The sequence below is a fragment of the Nothobranchius furzeri genome, chromosome 14 (genome assembly GCF_043380555.1).
Source record: "Nothobranchius furzeri strain GRZ-AD chromosome 14, NfurGRZ-RIMD1, whole genome shotgun sequence".
Taxonomy (NCBI): domain Eukaryota; kingdom Metazoa; phylum Chordata; class Actinopteri; order Cyprinodontiformes; family Nothobranchiidae; genus Nothobranchius; species Nothobranchius furzeri.
The window spans coordinates 56,915,780-56,939,291 of NC_091754.1; the positions used below are offsets into that span (position 1 = coordinate 56,915,780).

The following is a 23,512-nucleotide window of genomic DNA, read 5'->3' on the forward strand; positions in this document are numbered from 1 at the left end:
AACCTAAAATCACATTTACGGTCCTTGACTCTTAAAGGCACATTAGATAAAAGCCAGGAGGATAAAGTGTTTTTATGGTAGAAAAAAAAAAAAAAGAGTAACGATAGATTTACCAAAGCCGATGTTATCGCGATACTCGATAAACATAAAAAAAAACCTGAATCTGGTCTAAGACAATGCAGCCTTAATTAAAACTCAACTCTGTACTCATGCAGGATTTACGCCACAAACTTTTGGTTCAACACTTCTGAACGTTTAGGCTAGCTGCAGAGTAATGTTAGCGTTAGCTACAGCACTTTTACGCGGCCCAACACGGATAACGTTGAACGCCGTGCACAGGATTACCCAGGCTACGTCTAAAACACACACACACACACACACACACACACACACACACAGAGTTAGGTCTCTACTTCATTATGGCTGTTTAAAGTGCCGATAGCTAATATGAAGACTAGCAGTTAGCTTTTTCAGTTTGCTGACAAAGAAAAAACAAACAAAGAAAAAACAAACAAAAAAAAACCAAAAACAAGCACACGAGGAAGAAGCCTTTTCCGTTGGTATCAAGGTGGAGCCTTGAAGTAAATGTAGGAATGTTTTTGGGGGGCATTCAAAGAGCTAAAAGCAGAGCGAACATCGGCGTGGCCTACACTAGCTTCACTACAAATCATAAAGGAGACTACAAAATCACAGACTGATGGTGACCTGGCTTTGTTGCTGCTGGACTTGTAAGTAAGATTTCTTTGTCCAACAGTGTGGATCTTTTATTTTGTTGTTTACTTAGTAGCAGTTGTTAGCGTTAGCTCATTAGTGCTAGCTACAGTAGGCTGCGATTGGGTCATTTACGACAGTTGTAATTCCACCAGTAGCAAAGAGAAGTGGGGAACTTAATTGTTGCTTTAAGTAAATAAATGATCCATGCTAGCTTTTTACCTGCCAAAGTAACAGCAGCCATGTTATCAGTGACAGCTTCACGTCATGAGTCTTTAGTGATTCTGAAATACCTCTGTGCTAACGTCTGTTTAAAACCAGACGGAGAGTCACAGTTAGCTTCTGGTCCATGAGGATCTGTTTGGTTTAAAGCGACCATCAGTCACCATTTTCACTATTATCACTGCTCTAAGTCACAATCTGCTTGTAAAAACACAACAGACTGCATGCTGGGTGCAGCATGTTTTCATCCTGCAGACTAAAACCAGCAAATTCCTTATAAAACCCCAGTTTTCCCCCCACAGAAACCGGCTTTAAACAGAGCAGAGTAGAAGGAAGAGACGCTGTACCACAGTGTATTGTAGGTGAGGAGGACAGAAGGGCAGGAACTGAGGAGGGTAAGAGACCGCTGGGCTGTGGACAGGCTCAGAGGACAGCTGAAGAGGAGGACAGACTGGCTGAGGAGGAAGAAGAATAGACAGAAGGACAGGATGAGAAACTGGACAGAGGCTGTCCTCTAAGCCCCTCCCATTTGTTGTTTTTAGAGTGATGGGAGTGGCTTAAGTGTTTTCAGCTCTCGTTAGAAACAAAGAGTTAGCAAGGAAGGGAAAAGGTGATGAGAGAAAAGGTGGGATTTAAAACGAGCCCGTGAGGGAGTGTTCTGACCTGTGTGTGTAGGTGATTGGTCGGCTGCTGCTGCTGCGGCGCTGCAGGGATCGGCCGCGTTTTCCCCTGCTGCGGGACTCGGCCGGCAGCTGGGCCGACGCTGGTCGGGTTAAAGACAACCGCGCTGCCATCAGGGTGGATGAAAGGCTTACCTGTGGAGGTTAATTCATTATAATTAATAAGCAGAAGTGAACCGCTCCGGTTTTCCTGATCCTCCCGCATCCCACCTTCTGGGTGGGGTGTGGGAGGATGCGTATTTCCAGATCCCTCCATCTGTTCCCCGCATCCTAATCAGAGCGCTTTAGCTAATATGACAGACAGGCTGGGCGAGGCTCCAGGTCACGCTGGAACTCTGTCCCGCGGTCATGAATTTCAGGTGGATTAAGAGACTGGGATGAATCCGGTTTATTCCTGTGATCCCATAGGGGTTTGTCAGGAGCCTTCAAGCCTCACCCACCTGTGTGTGGATGGACCAGGACGCTGCCAGGTGGAATCCCCGAGGCTTCTAGCGGCAACACGTAGTAGTTGGTGGTGTCGGGAATGGAAGCTGCCGGCTGGGAGGGGACGCTTTTGTCAGAGGGTCCTCTGGCGTTGATGCCGTGGTGAGCTGGAGGGGCGCTGGGGGGGTTGGACCGAGAGGACACCGGAACCAGGAGGGGCAGCTGAGGACGGGACAGGGAGCTGGACGAGGATCCCACGCTGCTGCACGATTCCGATCCTGAGCCGAGACAAAGACACCAACAGAGTGGAACCATGAGGCACCTCGGGAAGTAGAGCTGAGGAGAATAATGAAATAATCGATGCATCGGGACGCGGACATAAACGATTCTGCATCGTAGAACAGTACGCCATCATCGATTAGAGTGGAATGTAGCTTTGTTTTTTTAACGGCGGCACCAGCGCAGCATCCAAATCTGTCAGAGTGAGCGTCCTCCACATTTACCAAGTGGTTCCGCCTTAATGTGGTACTGCAGGGCTGAGCGCTGGAGTTGTCACCTAGAACCGAATCAGCCCGACCGGTTCTGTTGGATTTGGGCCGTGAATTATGTTAACTGCTCGGGTTGTCAAGCGGCGTGCTCCGCTCGCTCAATCAGCGACTGAGAGAGAGAGAGACACGGTCTGCTCACACAAGAGAGAGGATCGGAGGATGCTCCTCCAAACCGATGCTCCAAACACGCATTATTATTTTCATAATTTAGTTATTATTTCTCCTGGAAGAGCTCAGTCAGACCGAGTGTTGTGATGTAGGGAGATCCGGTCTTGGGGAGGGGGCGGGGTCAGTGACGGCGGCTGCAGCGTGATCGTCTGTCTCTTTTATTTAGGGACACGGAGAAGTTAAAAGGAGAGAGAAATAGAAGTTCTTGTTCCACTTTATTCTTTTGTGTCATGATGATAAACTGATGTTAAATTCAGCTTAAAGAGAAACTGGGAGGAAGCTTTGGTTCATTTTAAGTTACAGGAGGTCTCGTTTCCTATCTGCTCCTCCAGAGACAGCATGGACATGAGGGTCACATGGTGAAGGTCCCACAGGACAGGTTAGTGGAAAGGTTTGTAGTTAGCTGGTTAGTGAAGGAGATCCATGAGCTGGGTAATTTAATCCTAATCCAGCCCACAGGCTTCTGCTGGTGTTATTATCAGAAAGAATAAAACACACATCTTAAATATTATTGGAAGTGTAGAATTTGTTTTATGTTTTATTGTTTTCTGCATCAAACAGAACTTGATTCATTCTCCAACATTTCAGAAACGAACCACTGGGTTCAAATAAAATAACAAACTAAGTCAAACATTTCATTTGGTGTTATTTCTGACACCCTCGACTCTAGAGCTGCTCAGAGACATTAAACACTCCTATATGAACCCATTATGTATTTTATTATTACATTATGTGTCCTGTAGGTTTTCAGTACCTTTTTAGATTTTGTGAGTTTTTGCATGTTTTCCCCAGCCTGAGGCGTGGTGTTGAACGAGGAAACTGACTGTTTTACTTTGTTAAATCTTCTTAAATGTTTAAAATGTTTTGTCCTAACCTGTTGAGAATGGAGAGCTTTTGAGGGATGGCAGGTTGTGTCAACTACGTTATTGATTAAAAATAAATAAATTAATTAATAAATAAAAATGCAAAGCAATTATCTGACATCTTCTACTTATCGATGAAAACAAATTAATATGAAATAATCGTGATGCATCGGGATATCGAATCGAATTGAATCGTTGACCCAATAATCGTAATCGAATCGGGAGACGAGTGAAGATTCGCACGTCTATCGGGAAGACTGGTGAGGATTTTACCAAGGCCCTCAGGCCAGCCTGAAAATAACGCTCACCCATCTGGTTTCTCTGGGACCAATTCAGACGCCGATCCTTAAAAACCAGATCATGGATCTCGGGCCGATTTCAATCCACATCTTTAACATGTACACAGGTTTTTTTTTTTTTTTGTATTTTACAACAACGTCGCGTTTTCTTGACACGAATCGACGTTTAAAACTTGGGGCATTTTTCCAGAAGAACACACGTAGAGCCGATGCTGCAACTTTAGTTTCCTCTTTGGTTACCAGGTTACCCAAAACCCTCCGTCAGTTATGCAGAATGATAATTTGAATAGTCGACTCAGAATTTATATTATCAGGCTTCAACTATTTAAAACAAAAGATCCAGACCACTAGTCTGCACCTCACACCTCAGCTCTGCTCTAGTCATTAGTCACCTCCCTAAAAAACCTCAGCTCGTAACATTTTAGTCTCGAACAAGAAAAGATGAAAACGTTTTCTGAAATTCTTTTTTTTAGATGAATTCTGATGAGAACAAATATATATTTTTGTCTCCCCAAAGAAGAACAGCCACCTAGAAAAGGGAGACATGCAGGCTGCTTTAGGGTAAACCAAAATCGGTATTGGCCCTTGTTGAGGTTCTGCCCTCATGAGAAAATTACTACGCAGTATTTTCTCCAAAAGACTGTACATCTACGCCCTGAAGTGTAGACAATATCAGCGCCAGCAGGGACTCCATGTCCCATGATCCTCTGCAGCCGGCAGCAGCTTAATGACGTCATCAAGCGACGCCAACCCCGGCCGGCCCCCCCAGAGACCGCCCGCTGGAGAATCCCTCAAAAGCCCTCAAACCAAAAATTGTAGTAAAAATGTCCAACAGATCAGAAAACGTGGAAAATTTCAACTTTCAATTAGGGATGCACCAATACAATACTGGTATCGGCACCGATACCAGTATCGTATCGATAAAATTTAACCGATACCAATATCGGTATGCACCGATACACATTGGTATCGGCACCGATTCCAATACCAGTATCAGTATCGGTAAAAGTTAACAGATACCAGGAACCGATACCAATGCAGTTGCTTGAAAATGGCTTCACTGTAACTTGTCATTTCTGTTCACCTAATATTTTAGTTTTGCGATCATTTCCATTCATTTATTTTACTTTTTATCCACCTCACAGTATTATCCTGTTGAAAGCAGAGAAGAAAATAAAATCTGTTTTCCAAATCATTGCATTTTTTTGTGTGGTAGAAGTATCGGTATTGGTAATCGGCATAGGCAAGTACTAAGATCAAAGTATTGGTATTGTATCGGTTTGGAAAAAAGTGGTATCGTTGCATCCCTAATTTCAATCTCGAAAAATCCGTACATCTATACATACATATACACTAGAGGTCCCCCCATATTGGTTTTTCTATCGGCGAGATGTTGAGGTCACAGATGGCAGATATCTAGATGTCTTCCAGCTTACCTTGATGCTAAAATGTCACTAATAACATCAGTTGATGCAGAAAACGTCTGAAGCTGAATCAGTTTTTTAACACTGAATCGAACCAACTGTTAAATCTTGTGCAGTGTTAAAATCAAACGTCTAAATAAAGTTAATCAAACAAATCAAATAACTGACCAAGTATTAATTATTATTAAAAATTTAGGTTACAATTTTTTCAGAGCGTCTATCAAGCAGATGTCATTCATGAACGTTTCAATTAAATTCAGCAGGAGCTTCGGGTTGCTCAGGGATGTCCCCGACTTTAAATCAGCTGTGCTAATTCTGGTCTACCTCTTTTTTAACACTGATATACATATATACACATATACATATATACACATATACACATATACACGAATACTGGTGTTAAATTAATTAGCTGAAGATGGGTTTAAGATAACCATTCTATAAAAAAGCCAAATATCGGCCTACGAACGTGATTACTGGTTGCACCTGTACCAAAGGTAACCGTCTCACGAACTAAAAGGTTTTTCGTGAGAAAAAGACATTGTGACCAGAAATGCCTCCAGAGAAATCAGGACCTCACCTTCCTGTCATAAATAAATCAGAACGAGCTCACGATGCAGAGCGTCTAATCTCAGCCCATCGAGTCACAAACGTATCAGATGGTGGAGTTAGATCGCTGCTGGGGATAAATTCATCTCCGACTTCTACATTATGCACCGACTCCTCGGTGTTTGCTGCTACAACACTTTCGTCGAGCCTCTTCCATTACTGGGCTGCTGCGCCATAATGAGTTTTGACAGCTGTCCAACTCGGAGACGCGAACGCCGGTCTGCAGCAGGACAACAAATATTAGTTCTGATGAGACCTCTGCTGTCCTCGGTTCTTACTTCTCTTCACTTCTAAGATGCGATTTGATCATCTTCCTCCTCCTGCTTTGAGTTCAACTGAATGAATAACTTAGAAGCTCCCTCTCTAATGAGATAAATCCTTCCGTCTACATTCAGGCTTTGTTTGTACTTTCAGCACGCTGCAGGCTTCAAAGCGCAGGTGGATGCGGTGTTGTTATAATTCAGCTCGCCTCGGTGAGGGATTTCTTTGTTTGTTTGATTTAAGGACGTTCTAAGGACACCGGCGCCTGCATCAATCAACACCCAGACACCGGGCTGCGGATGCTTGCCGCGGCTCCTTTCATCACTCTTGCCTGTTTTGGAGAGCCTGCCGGTGCTCTTGCTGCTGGCCGTGCTGTCCCCGCGGACCAGGCCCGCAGAGATGCCGCTGAAGCTGCTGGCCTTGGTGATGGCGGGCCTCGGGGCGAGCCGGTTGGAACTGTCCGAGCTGTCCGTGCTGCTCCACGGCCGAGGCTCACCGTGCCGGAGCAGCGTCTCCGTCTCCGAACTGCTCTGCCGGCTGGCGCTGGACAGGCCGGCTCGTGATCTGGAGTGGAAAGATAACGCGTTAACTTTGAGGTTTATCTTCAGATCCAGAAGGTTTTAAAGAGCGGACCAGATGGGACACCAACAAACAATCAAAAGCTACGGAACTTCAGGAGTTTAGTAACGCTGATGCCGTGATGTTTCTTATTTTACGCGTTTTTAGCTAATTAGAAGACACAAAGAGAAGCATAAAAATCCCCCCATGAAAATACTATGATGGCGCCACTACTTGTTTAGGCTGCATGATAAATCAACTGTTAATCTTCATGGTAATAAATATCGCAATCGGATATATCACGAGGGATAGCAATATGAAGGATTACGATATATCTCAAACATAAGTCTTTTACCCAATCGAATAACCCCAGAAGTTGTTTTGAATGTGCAGATTAATCGCAATGATCGATACGCATTGATATCACAATACTCTCAATATTGCGATATTGTGGGAAAACAGCTAAAATCTAAAAAAGTATTTGCAATTGCACACCTCTGATCAATGCTAGTTTAAAATTTATTACATGTAAAATAAATCCATATTTGCGAAACCAGAACGAGAATTATTCCACGTGTTGACTTGACAAAATTTTTCGACCAATACGTAATAAATCAGAAACGATGAGGATAGGCGGGTAATTGTCGCTAAAAATGTGTCGCATTTTGTTGACATTGATTTACGGTTCATTTCTTTGTGTGAAAACAAAACTTCTATAAAGAAAATAATATCCAACCAACTTTTATTAGTTTGCAAAATTTAGTGGAAGAAGGAACCCGACAGATATTTTTTAGGGATTAAGTAAATATCGATACAGCGAAACATCGCAAGATTTCATATTATGATACAGAACCAATATTTAAAAGCAGTGTACAAATCTTTTACAGAGAATTTACATGCAAACATTTACGGTTTTTCTTTTGCGAGGTGCAGTTCAAACTCCGACTGCTAGGTGGCAGCAGTTTCTACCACCTTTATTCTGACGGAATGAGATATTGCGAAAAACTTAACGTGTCTTGGAAGCGTTTGTGCTTCCAATTAAATTAAGTCCTAAAAATGGCAAATATAATCTGATATAGAGTATCGCGACTCGTAGGGATGGGTACCTTTGACATTTGAATGCATTCGGTACTAATTCCCGGTACCTAGGAATCGATACCGGTACTTAACGGTACCAATTTTAGATACTTTTGAGTGTCTAATATTTTAATTCTCTTTTATAATTAAATATATTTTTTTCTTAATATATAACCATATTTGATAAATATCATGATAAATAACATACAACTGTTTGTATTTTAACATCGTCCTTGTAGTTTTATAAGCTGATAAATAAACTGAAGCAAACGTCTTTACTGTGAACTAAATTTACTGTGTATCTTCATTCCTTTTGCCGTCTTTTTTCATTTGATTTTTCCTACTGGGAAGTTAGAATTTCCGAGGAGAAAGCGAACGCACCATTAGCTGATAACAATGGTGGCAATGGAAGCTAACATATCAAGCTAACGTTATCTTAAACAGTTTATTTAGCTGCTGGAGCAGATTAAAACGATGATGCCTCACACTTGGATCGTTGTCGCTGGTTTCATCTTCACCCAATCACCCGTCGCATTTAGTAAAGTGAAGCCAAACTTTAGAGCACGTTCATGTTCTTCTAGTCAGAAATTTGGAGTTCCGAGGAGAAAGCGAACGCACCAATAGCAAAACGGAAGCTAACATATCAAGCTAACGTTATCTTAAACATTTTATTTACCTACCGGAGCAGATTAAGATGAGGATGTCTCACTTAGATCGTTGTCGCTGGATTCATCATCACCCAGTTACCCATCACATTTAGTGAAGTGGACCCAAGCTTTAGCGTGCGTTCTTTCTACCATGCTGCTCTGTTTACAACTGGCTCGCAGCGACCGACGACATAACGCTCTTACGCATGCGCAGCTGTCTAGGCAGGTTCTCGTTATGAAGGACGGGTACCGAAACGAGGCACCGTTTGAAAAGACGTGAATCGGTGCTCAGTCGGTACTGTGGAATTCGGTCGGTACCTTAAAAAGTACCGAATTCGGTACCCATCGCTAATCGCGAGATAACGCATCTTCTCTGTATCGTGATAAATATCGTACGGCCAGAATCTTGCCAACACACACCCCTAAACAAAACTATGATATTTTGTCTTTGGTAGATCATCGTGTTTTAGCCCTTTAGCTAGCATCTATAATCACATCTCCAACTCCCATTTGAATATTAACATTACTGTGAATCACAAGATCACTTTAGTAGTCGAAGGGATCGTTTGGATTCACAATGATGGACTCGAGCACTAAACCATCAAAACAAACAGAAGAGCTGATTCATGCAGACACAGAGAAAAGGTACAATTGTACGATTTTTACTCATTTTATGCAGACAATCTAAACAAAAGCAACACATGCCGCACCAGAACAAGAACATCCACACGTGGTCACTTTTAATACTCAATAAAAAGCCCATGATGACTTTTTTAGGGTGTTATTTCCTGCTTTAATTGGACATATTTTGGTGTAAAAAGGCCGTCCCACGTGAGGAGCCCCGTCTCTCATTAAACCGGAGCAGCAAAAACAAATCCTCAGATCAGCACTCCTGTTTCTGAGCGAGCCGATTAGGACGACTCGGAGGCTTCTCTCGCCTCCCCGGGGAGCGGAGTGATTTCTGACAAGTGTGTGTGTGTGTATGTGCACCCACCTGAACATTTGCCGCCTCTGCTGAGTGCTCATGCATGAGTGTTCCTCCTGTGCGCTGAAGGGAAGGGGAGAGGTGTTACAAAACAGGACTAAATGAGAAAGCCACCATTTTTCAAACCTGATTAAAACCCAGAAAGTCTAAAACATTTAGCCGACAACTCTCCCTCAAAGCTGTTTAAGTCTGTTCTTACCTTCTATCCAATATAAAGTGATCACCCTGCGAATGAAAAACAGGAATAATGTCAGTTTATGTAAAGCTTGAAGGTTTTGTTTAGTATCGGAGCTGCAGCCCACGATAAGTTTAAAGGGCTTCAGGTGTTTGGACCCAAACGCAGCCATAGATGTGACTTCTGAGGCCAAATCGGGGCACGCATTCATAAAGCCAGCTCTGGTAATTGGCAGCAGGAGAAATCTGGTGAATTTGCACATGAATAGACGTGACACAAAGATTTTGTGAAACATGCCTCCCCCCTCCACCCCATCCCGCCTACACAAACAGCTCTCACATCATGTGCAAAAATCCTTTCTCTGGCTCGCTGGTACTCCTCCTCCCTCTCCTCCATCGATTTGCTCCTCTTGTCAGCTTTCAAACGCATTCGGATCTGGCAAGGACACACACACACACACACACACACACACACACGCGCGCGCGCACACACACACACACTGGTACAGTCTTCTATGTCAGAGGCACCAGATTGTCCCACTCTTCCCGGCATGTCAGAAATGAAAGTGACAGCTTGATGAAGAGAGAAAAAAACATCTATACATGAAAAAAAAAGAAAGAAGAGGAAGCCTACCGTGCTGTCGTCTCGATCAAAGCTGGAGTTGTCTCGTTTGAGAATGTAGCGTTTCTGAAAATCGTCCGCCCTGTCACCCTTAATGTGCTCCGAGAATTTCTGATCGGGTCTGTTGGTGGAGGAATTTATGGGAGTTTTAGTGGCAACTTAATTCATTACAGCTGCTGGCAGCTACACATGCTAACCGAGTTAGAAACCAGAAACCCAACTCTGTCCATTTGTTACAATAAGCCCCGCCTTAATCCTGATTTAACAACGTCTCGGTCAAATTTATTCTGTCTGATAGGATAAAAACGAACCGATTAGGCTTACATTCTAGTGTTGATGGTCTTGTTGATGACCACTGACTTTCCACTGGGGTCCACGTTGTGGTCCATACCAAAGTAGGCTGCTACTCGGTGCAGCAGCATCCGGTGGTAGGACGTCATGGGGGGGAACTTCCTCTTCTGGCTTCTGGAGAACAAAAACAGCCCAACAGAAGGTTAAATAAATCACAATCCCAGTCCGACACGTTCATCTGGAAAAATGATGTAATGTCAACAAAGTAACAGTACAGAATCTTTACGGTGCTCACTGGAGTCATTCTAGCATTAAATGACTTATCGATCCATGTGGAATATTTGGAAAATTGCACCGACTGCAAAACTTTGAGGCCGATTCCAAGTGCTGATTTTTTGTTTTGTTCCGAGAATAAATCCTGAAATTGTTCATATACATGTTTTTAAATCTGTTTGACGATATCCACAAAGACCTTACTCATTATTACTGATGAAATCCAAGATGTCCTGTTCCAACTTCAGCAGCATGATTCGATCCCTGGAAGCAAAAATAAAAACTAATAAATGCGTGAGTCGGTTTGGAGACGAGAAGCCAGCTGATCAAAAGCTGTAGCTAAATGGTAAAGAGCTCCTATATATGCACTTTTACAGGCAAAGGTATGGATTGCACAGAATGCTGGGTTTCAGGCCCGCCTACCCACCCCCCCCCCCCGATTTTGCGGTGAGTAATTAAAATTTTAAACGTTTCTGTAACTGAACCATTAAACACAACGGATTAAGACTTGGTGGCTGAGATTTCACAGCACGAGGCGGAGCGTTTGTGGTGACCTTACCTGGGGTTGCCCTTTAATGTGCTGACCAGGAACTCGTGGAGGTCTATACCGGTGGAATCCGTGTAGTCTTGACTGGAATCTGCCCAGACAGCAAATATAACCCGATTAATTGATCCTAACCACACTGGTAGTATCGTACAAAGCTTCTTTGTAGGAACATAAGAAAGCGATAAGGGAGCGGAGAGATGGCACCCATCAGTGGGAGTTAGGACACCAAAGCTCGTTCCCATCTGTGGGCGTCTGCTTTCTATAATTGGAGGCTGGCTCGTTGCTGGTGTTGCTCCATGGAGGGAAGCAGACACCTTCATACGCCTGTGGGAAGCCAGATAATTGCTTCGCACCTTGAGCTTTTTGCAATTAACTCAATCGCGCCAATTATCAGCCCATAATGAGATATGGTTTCAAACAGGGAGGTGCTTTTGGACAAACCGGAGAACGGCGGGCTGAAAAGAAAATGTTTGGGACCGGATGTCCCTGGCGACGAGGAAAAGGATATAATTATTAGAAGGCAGTAATTTGCCTGAGTGACACAGATTGTGTGATTAGTATTATTAAAGCATTTGGCTTCATTTCAATACTTGGCTTTCAGCGTCGACACTCTCATTGTGTCAATCGCACCGGATACGAACGTGGATTCCTGCTTTAGTTGTTTTCTATAAATGAGTATCCGGATTTCGGATGGGAGACAAGAAAACGTTCATGTTCGGATTATTTTTCAAGGAAATACTGTTTAAAAATGAAGTCTCGGGTGTTCTGGACGTAAAAGAAGCTGAGGCGTTAATGTCTTCTGATTGCAATGGTCAACTTTACGTACTTAAACTGATTTTTAGTGTATATCTGATGAGGTGTTGAAAAAAAAATCGATTCAAGTCTGAATCGGGATTCTTATTTATAAAGATTCAGAATCGATTCACAAAGGTTCAGAATCGATTCCAGGAACTGAAATTTTTGGCAGTTACAGGTCTGAGACGCACTTTTTAGATCTTTGTTAGGAGAGTCGGTACTCCGTTTACTTTTGTGGTCCCATAAATTGAGATGATTTATGTTTGAATCTGCTGATAAGAGGGCACTTGAATGTAATTGTTTCCATACTCAGAAATTTGAGATATTCTCTTATTTATTTTCTAAGTTGATAAACGAGTACTCAGGATTACTCAAGTAACTTGTTTCTACACATACTTGAAAAGTATTTGACTGTATTACTATCAAAGCTACTGTTAGGTAACTACAGATTTGTTGTATTTTACAAGGTAAGCAAAAATAAATGTTGCCTTTTGGTCAAAAGATTGTTTCTGTTTACAGTTTTAGAATCACTTTATTTTACATTGTAAATCTGCGTTTTTGGAGCATGACCAATTTAAAGTCAAATAAAAATTTCCCATAGCTTTAACTAACTTGTACAACAAAGTAGTTCATCCTGGAGCTGACACTCTTTGTTAATACTGATTGTGAATCCATTTAAATTGAGAATCGATTCTGAATCGAATCGGCACCTCGAGAATCGGAATCAAATCCAATCATGAGTTACTCTAAGATTCACATCCCTAATATCTGATGATAAAAGCACAAATCAACCTTTGTTTCTATGCATAAGTGGACAGAATGATGTCAAAAACAGGGCTAATTATTAGGAGTTTTACTCCATTTCTCACCTCTCGACAGCATTTTCCTTGGTGCTTTCTCTGGTTTGTCCACCTTGTCGCAGCCACCTTCCTTTTCAGCTTGGTCTTTGGCACCACGTTCCTCATTTTCAGTGGGTGGCTGAAGGAATCCATCCTGTTCGGGGAGTAAAAGCCTGATTTGACCATTCGGAGGAATGGATAATACCCCACAGAGAGCGCCACACTAATGTTGGCGTTTTACAAGAACATCAAACGTTAAAGGTGACCTGGGTCTCTCCTGAATGACAGACAAGAGACCTTCATTTAGAAGAGAGGCATTAAATAAGTGCATGATCTTGCCTCGGGTCCCGGGTTAATTAGACAATGGCACGAAGCCACAGCGAGACACTTAATAAACTCTCCCGGTGAATCGCCGAGATCCGTTTGCTTGCCAGCCAGAACGTGCCTGCGTTCACCAAGTCCAAATCGCTATGGCAATTAATCTTCCAGATTAGCCCGTTTTTATTAAACCACCTGAATAAAACATGAATCTGATCTTGAAATTAAACAACGCAGCAGATTTGATTTCAGAAAATCCAACAGACTGAGGAGTTAGCTATAATCCCCCCCCCCCCCCCCCCCCCCAACTGTGGAAAATGCTCAAAAATCCACCGTGTTGCAATCTGGCTGGAAGGATCTCTGGGTGAGAATCTATTAAAGATGGCCTCGGTGTGACTCGGCCGTACTCCTACTTGACACAAACACACATTCACACACGTCAGAGCTGTATCCGATTTGCTTTTCAGGCAATTCCACCCCTGAAAAAAGAAAAGAAAAGAAGAGGCTGAAAGGAAAAGCTGGAGAGAGGCGAGGGGTTCCCGTTGCACTGTAAGTGGATTAACCACAAGTCTGGAAAGTTAACATCAGAGAGTCAGTGAGAGTGTGTGAGAAGGTGGGGGTGAATGAATTGGGGGGGGGGGGGGGGGGGGGGGGGGGGGGCAACCTAGTAGTGGGGAGAGCAGCTCATAACCCAAAAAGGGTTAGTGTTCTGATCCCTGTAACAGCTGCGGAGCCGGATAATGAGATGCAGCATCTCCCCTCATTTGAAGTCGTTCAGGACGAATATGTAATATGCAAATCAGAGACGCCACTGACTAATTGCCTGGGCGAGAATAAGCCTGAGACGGCGCGCTTGTGGAAGTGACAGCAAGTTTGTGTTTGTTCGCCAAAGCGAAAGAGCTTCATATTTTTTACGCATACATATATATATATATATATATATATATATATTCTCTTTTTCTTCGTCGGGCAGAAAAGTGCTGATGTTTGCGACTAAATGGCACCTTCACATGGAATTCTGTCGAGTTGATGTGCAGCTGTTGCAAGCCGCCTCATTTGTTCCCTGACACCCATTTACCTCAAGATAAAGGAAAACCAATGGGAAAATGATGGTCTTGCAACTGTATAATGAGTATGCTGTCAGTCTGAAACAAAAAGGTATGACGAGCATTCGAAGGCCCCTGACTACGGACCGTGGATTGGGACCGACAGCCAGGCCGACAATACAGAAGGCAGATGCGAGTTCTCAGACAACTCGGACAGCTCGTGGGTCTGTAGAGCTCTTTGTTCGGTCCTTAATATTTGACGTTGGAGACAGTAACGGGAAACAATAGGAAGTGTTCAGATGCGACGATGGGACCAGTTTGATGAGGAATTGGCGACAATGTGAACCCTACCAACGTGTTGTTTTATTGCGTTACCTCACCCCTCTGGGCTAGTTTGCCGCAGAAGGAGTTTCAACCAATAACAGGAGTGAGAGGGGGTGAAATATCAGGAGTATTCAATTAAAGCGCTCCATAGCGCTGCGTAGCTGACATGTGGAAATTGTAATTTCCCCGACATGATTGATGGCAGTAATACAGGACGTCATGTGAGTGCAGACAACGCAAGACTGCTGTGGGAATGACACCACCCTCTGGTCACGGAGCTCAATGCTGACTGGTGGAAATGCCTCCAACAGATTTACCTGAGAGTGTGTGTGTGCGTGTGAGAGAGAGAGAGAGAATAAAGGCATGGCCAGGAGTTGTGCAGAGTCTCATGTAATGGAGACAGTTTGATCCGAGGGGGCCCTGCACCTGGAGAACCGGTGTAAGAAGACGCAAGTTGCCAGAGCGCCACGCTTTACGTTTTGATGATGTGATCTTTCCGTCCAGCGGACGAGTATTTAATCATAGTCGCCAGACAACGGCCGCTAATCAAGCATCCAAAGTCTATACTCTCAGTTTGGATGAGGCGACATTAATTCAGTCCGAGGTTGGAACTTCTCAGTATGGGCGGAGGGAGGTGTGACAAACCCAAAGATGTTGGCTTTCATGACAAGGTTGAGGTGACTTGTGAACAAATGATTTGAATCAGAGAAATGTCATATACAAAGATGGTCATTGTTGTCATAAAAAAAAATATGGAAACCAGTCAAAAAGTAGAAAAATAACTAACAAGTACCAGTGTCTGAGTACTGTCAAGCTTGGTGGGGAATTCTACCCGTAGATTTTCTCTCCAATTATACTAAATGCATAACTAAATTACAGTAAAGTTAAAGTTAGTGATTTTAACAATTACATCTCCGCGTTTGACCCGTCCTCATGGGGATAGGTGAGCTGCAGCAGTGGTTGCACTCGGGAACTATTTGGTGCTTTAACCCCCAATCCAACCCCTTAATGCTGAGTGTCAAGCGGGGAGGCATTGGGTCTCTGGCATGACCAAACCGGATCTGAACACCGATCTCCAAGTCCCACTAGGCCGCTGAGAAGGTAGCTAAAGAGTTGGCTGTGCTGTTATTTAGGATCATGAAGTCCCACGTAACAACTATGGATTATAATAAAGGGTTATGATGAAATCCGCTGTAATGAATGTAAGGGATGTCTCAAGCTGGGCATTATTGATCCAACTTGAACACAATTTAACAAGCATTGACCAGTTTTTTCGTGTAAAAGGAATTTCAAAAATGGATGGAGGTTCTTGAAAGTTGTTTTGTTTGGTGGAAGAATCTCTAAACAACTTCTCCTTATGAGTTAATATCCAGAGCCAAAAGATGCATACATTTCTAAAAAGATGAGTTGTTTTCATTTTGTGCTTTTTCGTCCTAACGACCACTTCAAGGCACAGGTCACATTCACCCATGTATACAACCCGATTTGAAAAGTGAGGCGATCTCAAACTGGGATCATCGTACTCTCCAATCCAAGCACACTTTGAGGCCTTCTGTTTTTTTGACATGGCACGTTTAATTTCTGGATCTAAAGCTAAAAAAAATGACCATAGTAAAATAATTACCCAAGAAAACATTCCTGGTGTATCTTTGAAACTACCCATTCATTTTGGGATGGTTGTTGGGCTGTCAACATTTTGGACAGGTCGAGTACCTTCAACGTTCCGAGTGACCAAATAAAAATACAAGAACTTCACATCTACAAACTCTTAATCTACCCTGTAGCTAAAAGGTTCTGGTTCATTTAGTCTCTTCCTTCACTGGATACTCCGACACATCAAACATGTGGAGTTTAAATATAACAAAGCTTTACATTAGCATGCTAATTTGTGTTTAAGCAATAAGAATGGCAAACAAAGGCTTCCCTGCAGTTGATTATAATCAAAAATGTTAATTACAACTGTAGAAAAGGGCTAGGTGACGGCTACCTTGTTAACGAGCAAGTCACCCCTACAAGAAACTTCCTCCATTTCCACTTCACGTTTGAAAAACTGCAACAAATGCAGTTTGCTGGCAGACTGAGAGGGCAGAGCCACTAACAAATACACACAAACAGGCTCACAACAGCACTGTGACATCATAATGTACCGGCTAATGTCATTGAGTACCTCTTAAGCCTGGTTTATGCTTCTTCGTCTGCGTCAGTGCGGAGACACGCAACGTCCTTGCGTAGGCCTCCGGCAGGCACGCACGTACGTACGGAGTCGAGCCCACTTTTTTAAACATCCGTCGAACGAGACGGATTATGCAAGCTTGTGATTGGTCAGGATGCCGCTGTGGTTTACAGCGCCGCCATTGCAAAGAGAGCTGAGGATAACTAGCGGCAGACACGGAGAAGCTTGAAGAATACCTCGCGAAAAAAACTCTAAAAATATGAACGTTTCATCCTCCCGTGACTGGAGGAGTGAAAAGATGCGCAGCAAGCGTTTTATTTGTGGACGGAAATGACAGGAAACGTGGGTTTAGAGGTGGGGAGCGCATGAAGCGGTGGGAGAATGAGAGACAAATATGTCCGTGTTAAAAAGTCTCTTATATACACAAAAAACACAATATAAAACACACAATCTTGGACCGATACATGACAAGATAACACAGAACAGCGCTACACCCTCTGTTGTCCTGCCGGGCAATTGCTTTGCAACACTCTCCAGGAGACGGAGAAGTATGAGAGCAAAACGCTTCCGTCAATCCGTGCGTGTCTGTCCCTTGCGGAGCTGACGGAGAAGCATAAACCAGGCTTAAGCCAATAGCGGAGGCAGACTCAAATTCAAATGTATTGCAGAGTTTTTACCTGACAACTGACAGTTTTAGGCATTATATTTCAATTTTAACTACGATGCACTAAAGTGCCAAATTATTGACTTCACGTGTCTACAGCACAATTAGACACTCATTTATGTAGTTTAAAAAGTTGATGTGGGGGTGACTTGCTCTTTAATGAAAATGACATTTGTGTTCCTGATGGCAGCAGTCTAGCGTTGTTAAATACTGTCAGCATGTTTAGTACAGAGTGCAGCTACACATCTGATGCCGATGTTAATCTGGGAACTTTTACCTGAGGTGTTGCTGAAGGCTCGGGAATAGCACAAGGGAACGACTCTTCACACACCGCCAGGCTCCGTACGAGCTTTAGCCTGGTGTTGGACTAAGTGGGGGGGTGGGGGGGGGGAGGGGATGCAGGTAGGTGGGCACAGTTAGAGACCATGCACACACCAGTATTACGCATGAAAGTGAAAAGGCGGTGAGCGCCACTTGCAAGCAAACAACCAAGTTCCTGTACTAAAAAATGCTTTTCTTCTTTTTTAGGGAAACGGAGCTTTGACGCACAAATGACTGTAGAACATAAAACTCTATAAATAAATAAAAAGTGCAATAAAACAACAACATGCATTACTCTAAAGAGACGTCACTGCAGCAAGCTCAAAAGAAATGTCCAGACGAGAGTCGTCATCCGCATCTCAACAAATAACTCCAGACATCTGCGATGGTGCGAGCAATGACGACCGGCTTGACAAGAAACACGCCCTGCAACTGAAGAACTGAGCGCCGTCCATGCGTACGAGGCAGGCAGAAGCAATTGACAACATGCACACCAATCGATCCATACCTTGGAGTACTTCACGGGCTGTCCGTGGGCGGGGGGAGGGAAGAGGTACAATAATAAATAAATAATATTTAAAAAAAGGCACCAGTCTGATGGGGGGGGGGGGGGGGGGGACAGGTTTGTAAGGTTTTAAAAAGTGGAGAATTCTGAATTATACATGACTGTCCTAGATTTGCAAGGTTTGAGTGACTCCCAACAATTCAGCAGAAACGCATTAGGATGGAAAAACTGTCTTTGATCAGCAAGAACAACAAGAAAATTCCCCGTCGATAGAGAAATCTCAGAGCCAGGCAGAAAACAGAACCCAGGCGCGGGGCAGTGGGGATTCGGGTCAGTTTGGTTCTGTTGCTCCCGGGCCGTTCAGCTGTCATGAGCGGCAGAGGCAAGAAGGTGAGATGCAGAGCAGAGAGAGAGGCCGGCCACCCAGTGGTGAGGGAGACAGCTCGGTGCCTCTGCGCTTTATGCATGACTGGTGTGTGTGTGTGTGTGTGTGTGTGTGTGTGTGTGTGTGTGTGTGTGTGTGTGTGTGTGTGTGTGTGTGTAAACAGAAGGTCTCTCAGTAGCACGCAGAGTAGCAGACGAAGGGAAGGAAAGGAGGAGGATGACTGGCATCTAAATTGTAACCGAGTCCAAATCTGTTCCTTACATCCTTACATCACACTGAGGTCTGTCCTTCCTACCTGTCCTCTAAAAATCAAAAGGACAACCCCCCTCCCTCCCATCGATGCGCTTCGGGGCTAAATAACACCAATAAAAAAATTGAAATGGGTTGCTGCTCCCATCTTCAATGCTTGTGACCTGCTGGCCATTTCTATATCGGTGGTATGGATGGGGAGAGGGGGGAGGACCGGGCTGGGACTGTGAGCGCACCGCTACACCAGCTAATTGAGCAGCGTGGGGCCGGAGGGGAATGAACAATGCCGGCAGGAGATAAAGGAATGTAAAAAGGGGGAGAGGGAAAGGGCTGAAGTCAGCAGAAGTGGGGCGCACACCAGCCAGCTGTCCTGCCGCAGAGGACGGCGCTGGAGCGCTCCAGGCAGATGGCGGCAAAGTCATTCGGTCTCTCCTCCCACGCCTACCTCTGCTGGAATGGGTTTTTCGCCATCCTCAGAGCCCTTCTGACTCTTTTCACATTTCTTATCCCAATTCCCTGTTTCCACCTTTTCTCTGACAAGGGGCATTTCAGGCATTTAACAGAAAAGGGAAACTGGTTCACCTCCGCTGCTGAAAACGGCAGAAGTGGTCTGTGCTGTCGGCGCGTGTCTGCATTTCTGAGACTATTAAATGATCATGAGGCGAGGTTTATAGAAACCCGAAGAGATAGCCTCCTCCACGTAGAGGTGGAAAAACGCTTGTGACATACCTCGTACTTTTTTTTAGAATAAGAAACACATCAAATACGCGTTTGTAAATGATTCAAGCGGTTTAAAACACGAGTTTAAGTCACAAATCACGGTGCTGCTACAAAAGCAGAGAAGAGCTGATTCTGAAGCCTGGAGGTCCGTGAAAACAAGGGTTTAATGATAACACATCATCCAAGACAAAACCCATGATAATGAACATGTGTTGTGTGGCTTCCGGTGTGTTTTGCTTTCAGTCTACCATCTTCCCTCACAATGACACCACCACGATGAAATCAGAGATGCTCTTAAAGCAGAATGTCACACATTACTGTTTTAATTGATCATTTTGAGTCAAAATCTCCCACTTCATATTTTTAAATGTTGTGTTCTTCTTCCCCTCCATCTGCCTCCCCTCTCCCGCATACATCCCCCCCGCTGGTGTCACTCTGCTCCTCCGGGTAACATAGATGCAGGAAGCTGCTAGATAAGCCAGGATTTGAGTCCCGATTATCTGCCTGCCCGACTCCCTCGCTCTCCCTGCTTCCAACCTCACGGCCAGATTGGCCTGAATCCTATTTTTAGGCTACGGCCAAAGACACAAAAGCCTCTCCTTTTCCTGGATTTTGGTTCTTTTTAGACCAGATCTGGAAGGATTCCTAATGGCTTCACCGTTCCTGTGACTTATTGTTCATTCCTTGGTGAATACAAACCAGTCGGCACCTGTTTTAATTCAGGAAACCAAATTAACAAGTGCGAGTTTCATGAAATCCCAACGCACAGCGTTCCGGTGACACACACCTAATTAATTAGCAGATTAACTGAAAGTGATCTCAGCTGTCCCGAATCCCCAGCTGAATTCTGCCACAGCAGCATCTTCCACAAAAGATTTGATCTTCGTGACTGATTCTCAGCTGACATGCAGCACAGGGTGTCAGTCTGACCGCCCTCAGGATCGAAGGAGAGGCAGAGTCGAGGTCCTCATTACTATTTCAGACTGTGCAGATTACTATTTTCAAAAAACAAGTTCCTGTGCTAGAGCTGCCAGCTAAATCACCTCCAATGCCGCAGGTGACAGGAGATCCCCGGGGCAGCTGGTGTCTGACGTTGACATTTACTGAATTTTCATGGAAATGAGTGCAGAGAAGGAGTCGTGAGGCTTGGAGAGGCCGATTCAGGCTGCAGGAGACTCACAAAGTGACACCCACTTTCACATCCACACTCAATCATTCTATCTAGGAAGCGTCTGTCAGACGAACGAGCCGCTACGACGGCCAACTGCTGCTTTACCTGAGTGTCCTTATTGCTGCCGCCGTGCTCCTCTCTGCTGCTCTGGCTCGGCTCGCAGACCTCGGACTTGGTGGTGTTGTCTTTTGCGGGTGTGTCGGCGGCCTGGGGAACCTTCATCGTTTCAGTGTCCGCGATGTCGGACATTCTCATGGCAAAGTCTTACAGGGAGATGCTGGCGAATACGGAGCACCTAAAGGACAGGAAAGCGCGCTGTAAGAACGAGTTCTTTTAAGAAATACAGAGAAAAGGGTTGAAACGGGCTGATTTTAGGCTAGTTGATAACCAGAGCTTTGAATTCACCGCTTATTAGTTAAAAAGAGCAATGTGACCAAAAACGATGGTAAAATAATAAAAGTGGTTTTAGATAGAGATCGTCTGAGTGGTTCACCAAACATAAAGAAGGCCAATTCTAGGCCTTCCTTAGCATCCTACCGAAGGGCTAAACGACACTGTCGAGGTGTTTACCTCCTTGATGGCGGGGGTGTTTTCGGAAACCAAAGAAACTAGATAATATATCAGCTTTGCTCAAATTATTTTTATTTTTCTAGCATCCTCTGGAATATTTCTGAGCCCAAAACAAAAAACCAGAGGCTTCATTAATCAGCCACCAGCTGTTGTACCGTTAGCCTAAAACGACCAAACCTAGCCTAAAGAAGAAACGTTTAGGGGCACGTGACCTAAAGTTTTCTCATTAGAGCTACGGCCCAATCCCAATACTCGCACCGCGCCCTACGGTCTTCTGTGAAGTGCACTTGGAGGAAGTGGGCAGCGAGGCTTCGAGTGTGTGGTACACAAGTGTGTGAAAAATTGCCGATTTGGGACAGGGAGCATGGCGTTATCGAGCACAACGCATGCCGGGATGCTGGTCGCTGCGCTACTTAAAAAACAAAAAAACTTTATTAACAACTATTAAACAATCAATTACTTGATCAAATTTACAGTCATTGCTGCTTTGTCTAAAACATTCGGAGCATCAAATAATTGTCCTAACATGAACCACTTTCATTTGGAAATACATATTTTCAGAAAAGCCACTCGAGCCTTTTCTCCAGCAGCTATGGATTGTGGGTAATACCCCGGACATGGGTCAAGTGTGGATCAAATGTGCAAAAGGGGCGTGATCAGCTTCCGCACTTGAGAACGGGGACACCCTTTTGAACTCTCACGCCTGACCGGGATTGCGCAATTGAAGGTCGCAAGGGTGGAAGTGTGAGTATTGGGATTGGCCCAAAGCCTTTTTCTACCAACTACAAACCAACCACAGCTGTTTTCATTGACAAAGAAAATAATTAATTCAGAAAAAAAAAAAAAACTCTAAAATTAAGAACCATTAGCTGTACGCGGTTAAAACTTTCAATACGACTAGAATTTGGCATAACACCAACGCCGGGGACACACCGGCCGCTGAAGCGCCGAGAGGCGAAGCGCTCACGAAATTTGGCCGCTGCTCCTCAGCTCAGACCAGACGCTTTTTTCTCTGCTCCGGTCAAGGCGCGCCTCCTAGTTTTTCTTTTAACCACTTGGTGTCCTCATTTCCTCTCCGCCTTTTCTCTGCTCTTTTCCTCGTCACCCCCCCCCCTTGCTGTTTGTGTGTGTGTGAACCAGTTGTTAATAGCTGGCCTACGACTTTCTGCCTCTCTGTCCTGTTTGTTCCGGTTGAAAGACACCTAAAACCACACCCCCTTCACGTGGTCACACACACACACACACACACACAAAGTTCGCTGTGTGTGTGTGTTTGTGTGGTTTTTATGCAGTGTCTGTTTACGAACACATTTGACTATCGCGGAATTGTATTTTGAAATGCTTTATTTTGTTAAATTTACCGGCCTGCCTCTTATGTCTAGGTTTGACTTCCTGCCAGAATTGACGCGGTTCACCCGCGACTCGGGGAAAAAATAGAGCAGACGCCGAAATGATCGCTGCACGGCGCGAGCTGGAGCACCGGCGGCCCATGTGGTCTATAGAATAGGATAATAAGGGCGCCGAATGAAGGCGATCCCATTTTTGCGGCGCTTCGGCGGCCGGTGTGTCCCCGGCGTAAGTTGACCAATCGGCTTTCAGAACTTAAAAATGTACTTTCTTCAAAAGGTTCATGAAGTAACACTGACATCTTGTGGTCAAAGTTGTGTACTGCTGTCCGAACCCCTCCCCCTATTCACCGTTAGCATTGTTAGCTCAACGATAGCCTCTAACATTCTTTACTCCAATCCAATCCAATCCAATCCAGTTTATTTATAAAGCACTTTACAAGACCCAGCACAGGAACAAAGTGCTGTACAGAAAGTACATTAAAACAATTGACTAGAAAGAAAACAGCAAAGATAAATAAAACACATGATACATAAAATTAAACTAGCCCTATATTAAAAATAAAAACTTGATAAAACTTGATAAAACCGCATTTGAATCACCTAAAACAGCTAAAATAAAATAAAAAATAGAAACCAACATCTCACAAGGTATTAAAAGCCAGGGTAAAGAGGTGTGTTTTCAGGAGTGCCTTAAAAGCAGA

The 23,512-nt window shown here is 44.1% G+C and overlaps 1 protein-coding gene across 9 annotated transcripts in view; it reads right to left on the reverse strand.

Moving 5' to 3' along the window:
- LOC107380999 (R3H domain-containing protein 1) overlaps positions 1–23,512 on the reverse strand; it is a 50,578-nt gene that overhangs the window by 13,715 nt on the left and 13,351 nt on the right. For 6 of the 9 annotated variants that reach the window (XR_011516250.1, XR_001572414.3, XM_015952439.3 and 3 more), the window contains exons 3-17: positions 20,998–21,187; positions 18,371–18,388; positions 17,819–17,908; positions 13,047–13,170; positions 11,395–11,473; positions 11,040–11,099; positions 10,596–10,736; positions 10,284–10,392; positions 9,990–10,085; positions 9,675–9,700; positions 9,485–9,538; positions 6,540–6,772; positions 2,054–2,314; positions 1,597–1,748; positions 1,281–1,388 (exon numbers count right to left, since the gene is read on the reverse strand). Coding sequence is in view for 7 of the 9 variants with exons in the window: in XM_015952439.3 (XP_015807925.3) it covers positions 1,281–1,388; positions 1,597–1,748; positions 2,054–2,314; positions 6,540–6,772; positions 9,485–9,538; positions 9,675–9,700; positions 9,990–10,085; positions 10,284–10,392; positions 10,596–10,736; positions 11,040–11,099; positions 11,395–11,473; positions 13,047–13,170; positions 17,819–17,908; positions 18,371–18,388; positions 20,998–21,147 (1,701 nt within the window). In the remaining 2 variants the exon portion in view is untranslated. The remainder of the gene's footprint in view (positions 1–1,280; positions 1,389–1,596; positions 1,749–2,053; positions 2,315–6,539; positions 6,773–9,484; positions 9,539–9,674; positions 9,701–9,989; positions 10,086–10,283; positions 10,393–10,595; positions 10,737–11,039; positions 11,100–11,394; positions 11,474–13,046; positions 13,171–17,818; positions 17,909–18,370; positions 18,389–20,997; positions 21,188–23,512) is intronic. The other 3 variants (XM_015952443.3, XM_015952444.3, XM_015952445.3) reach the window with 3 other exon arrangements.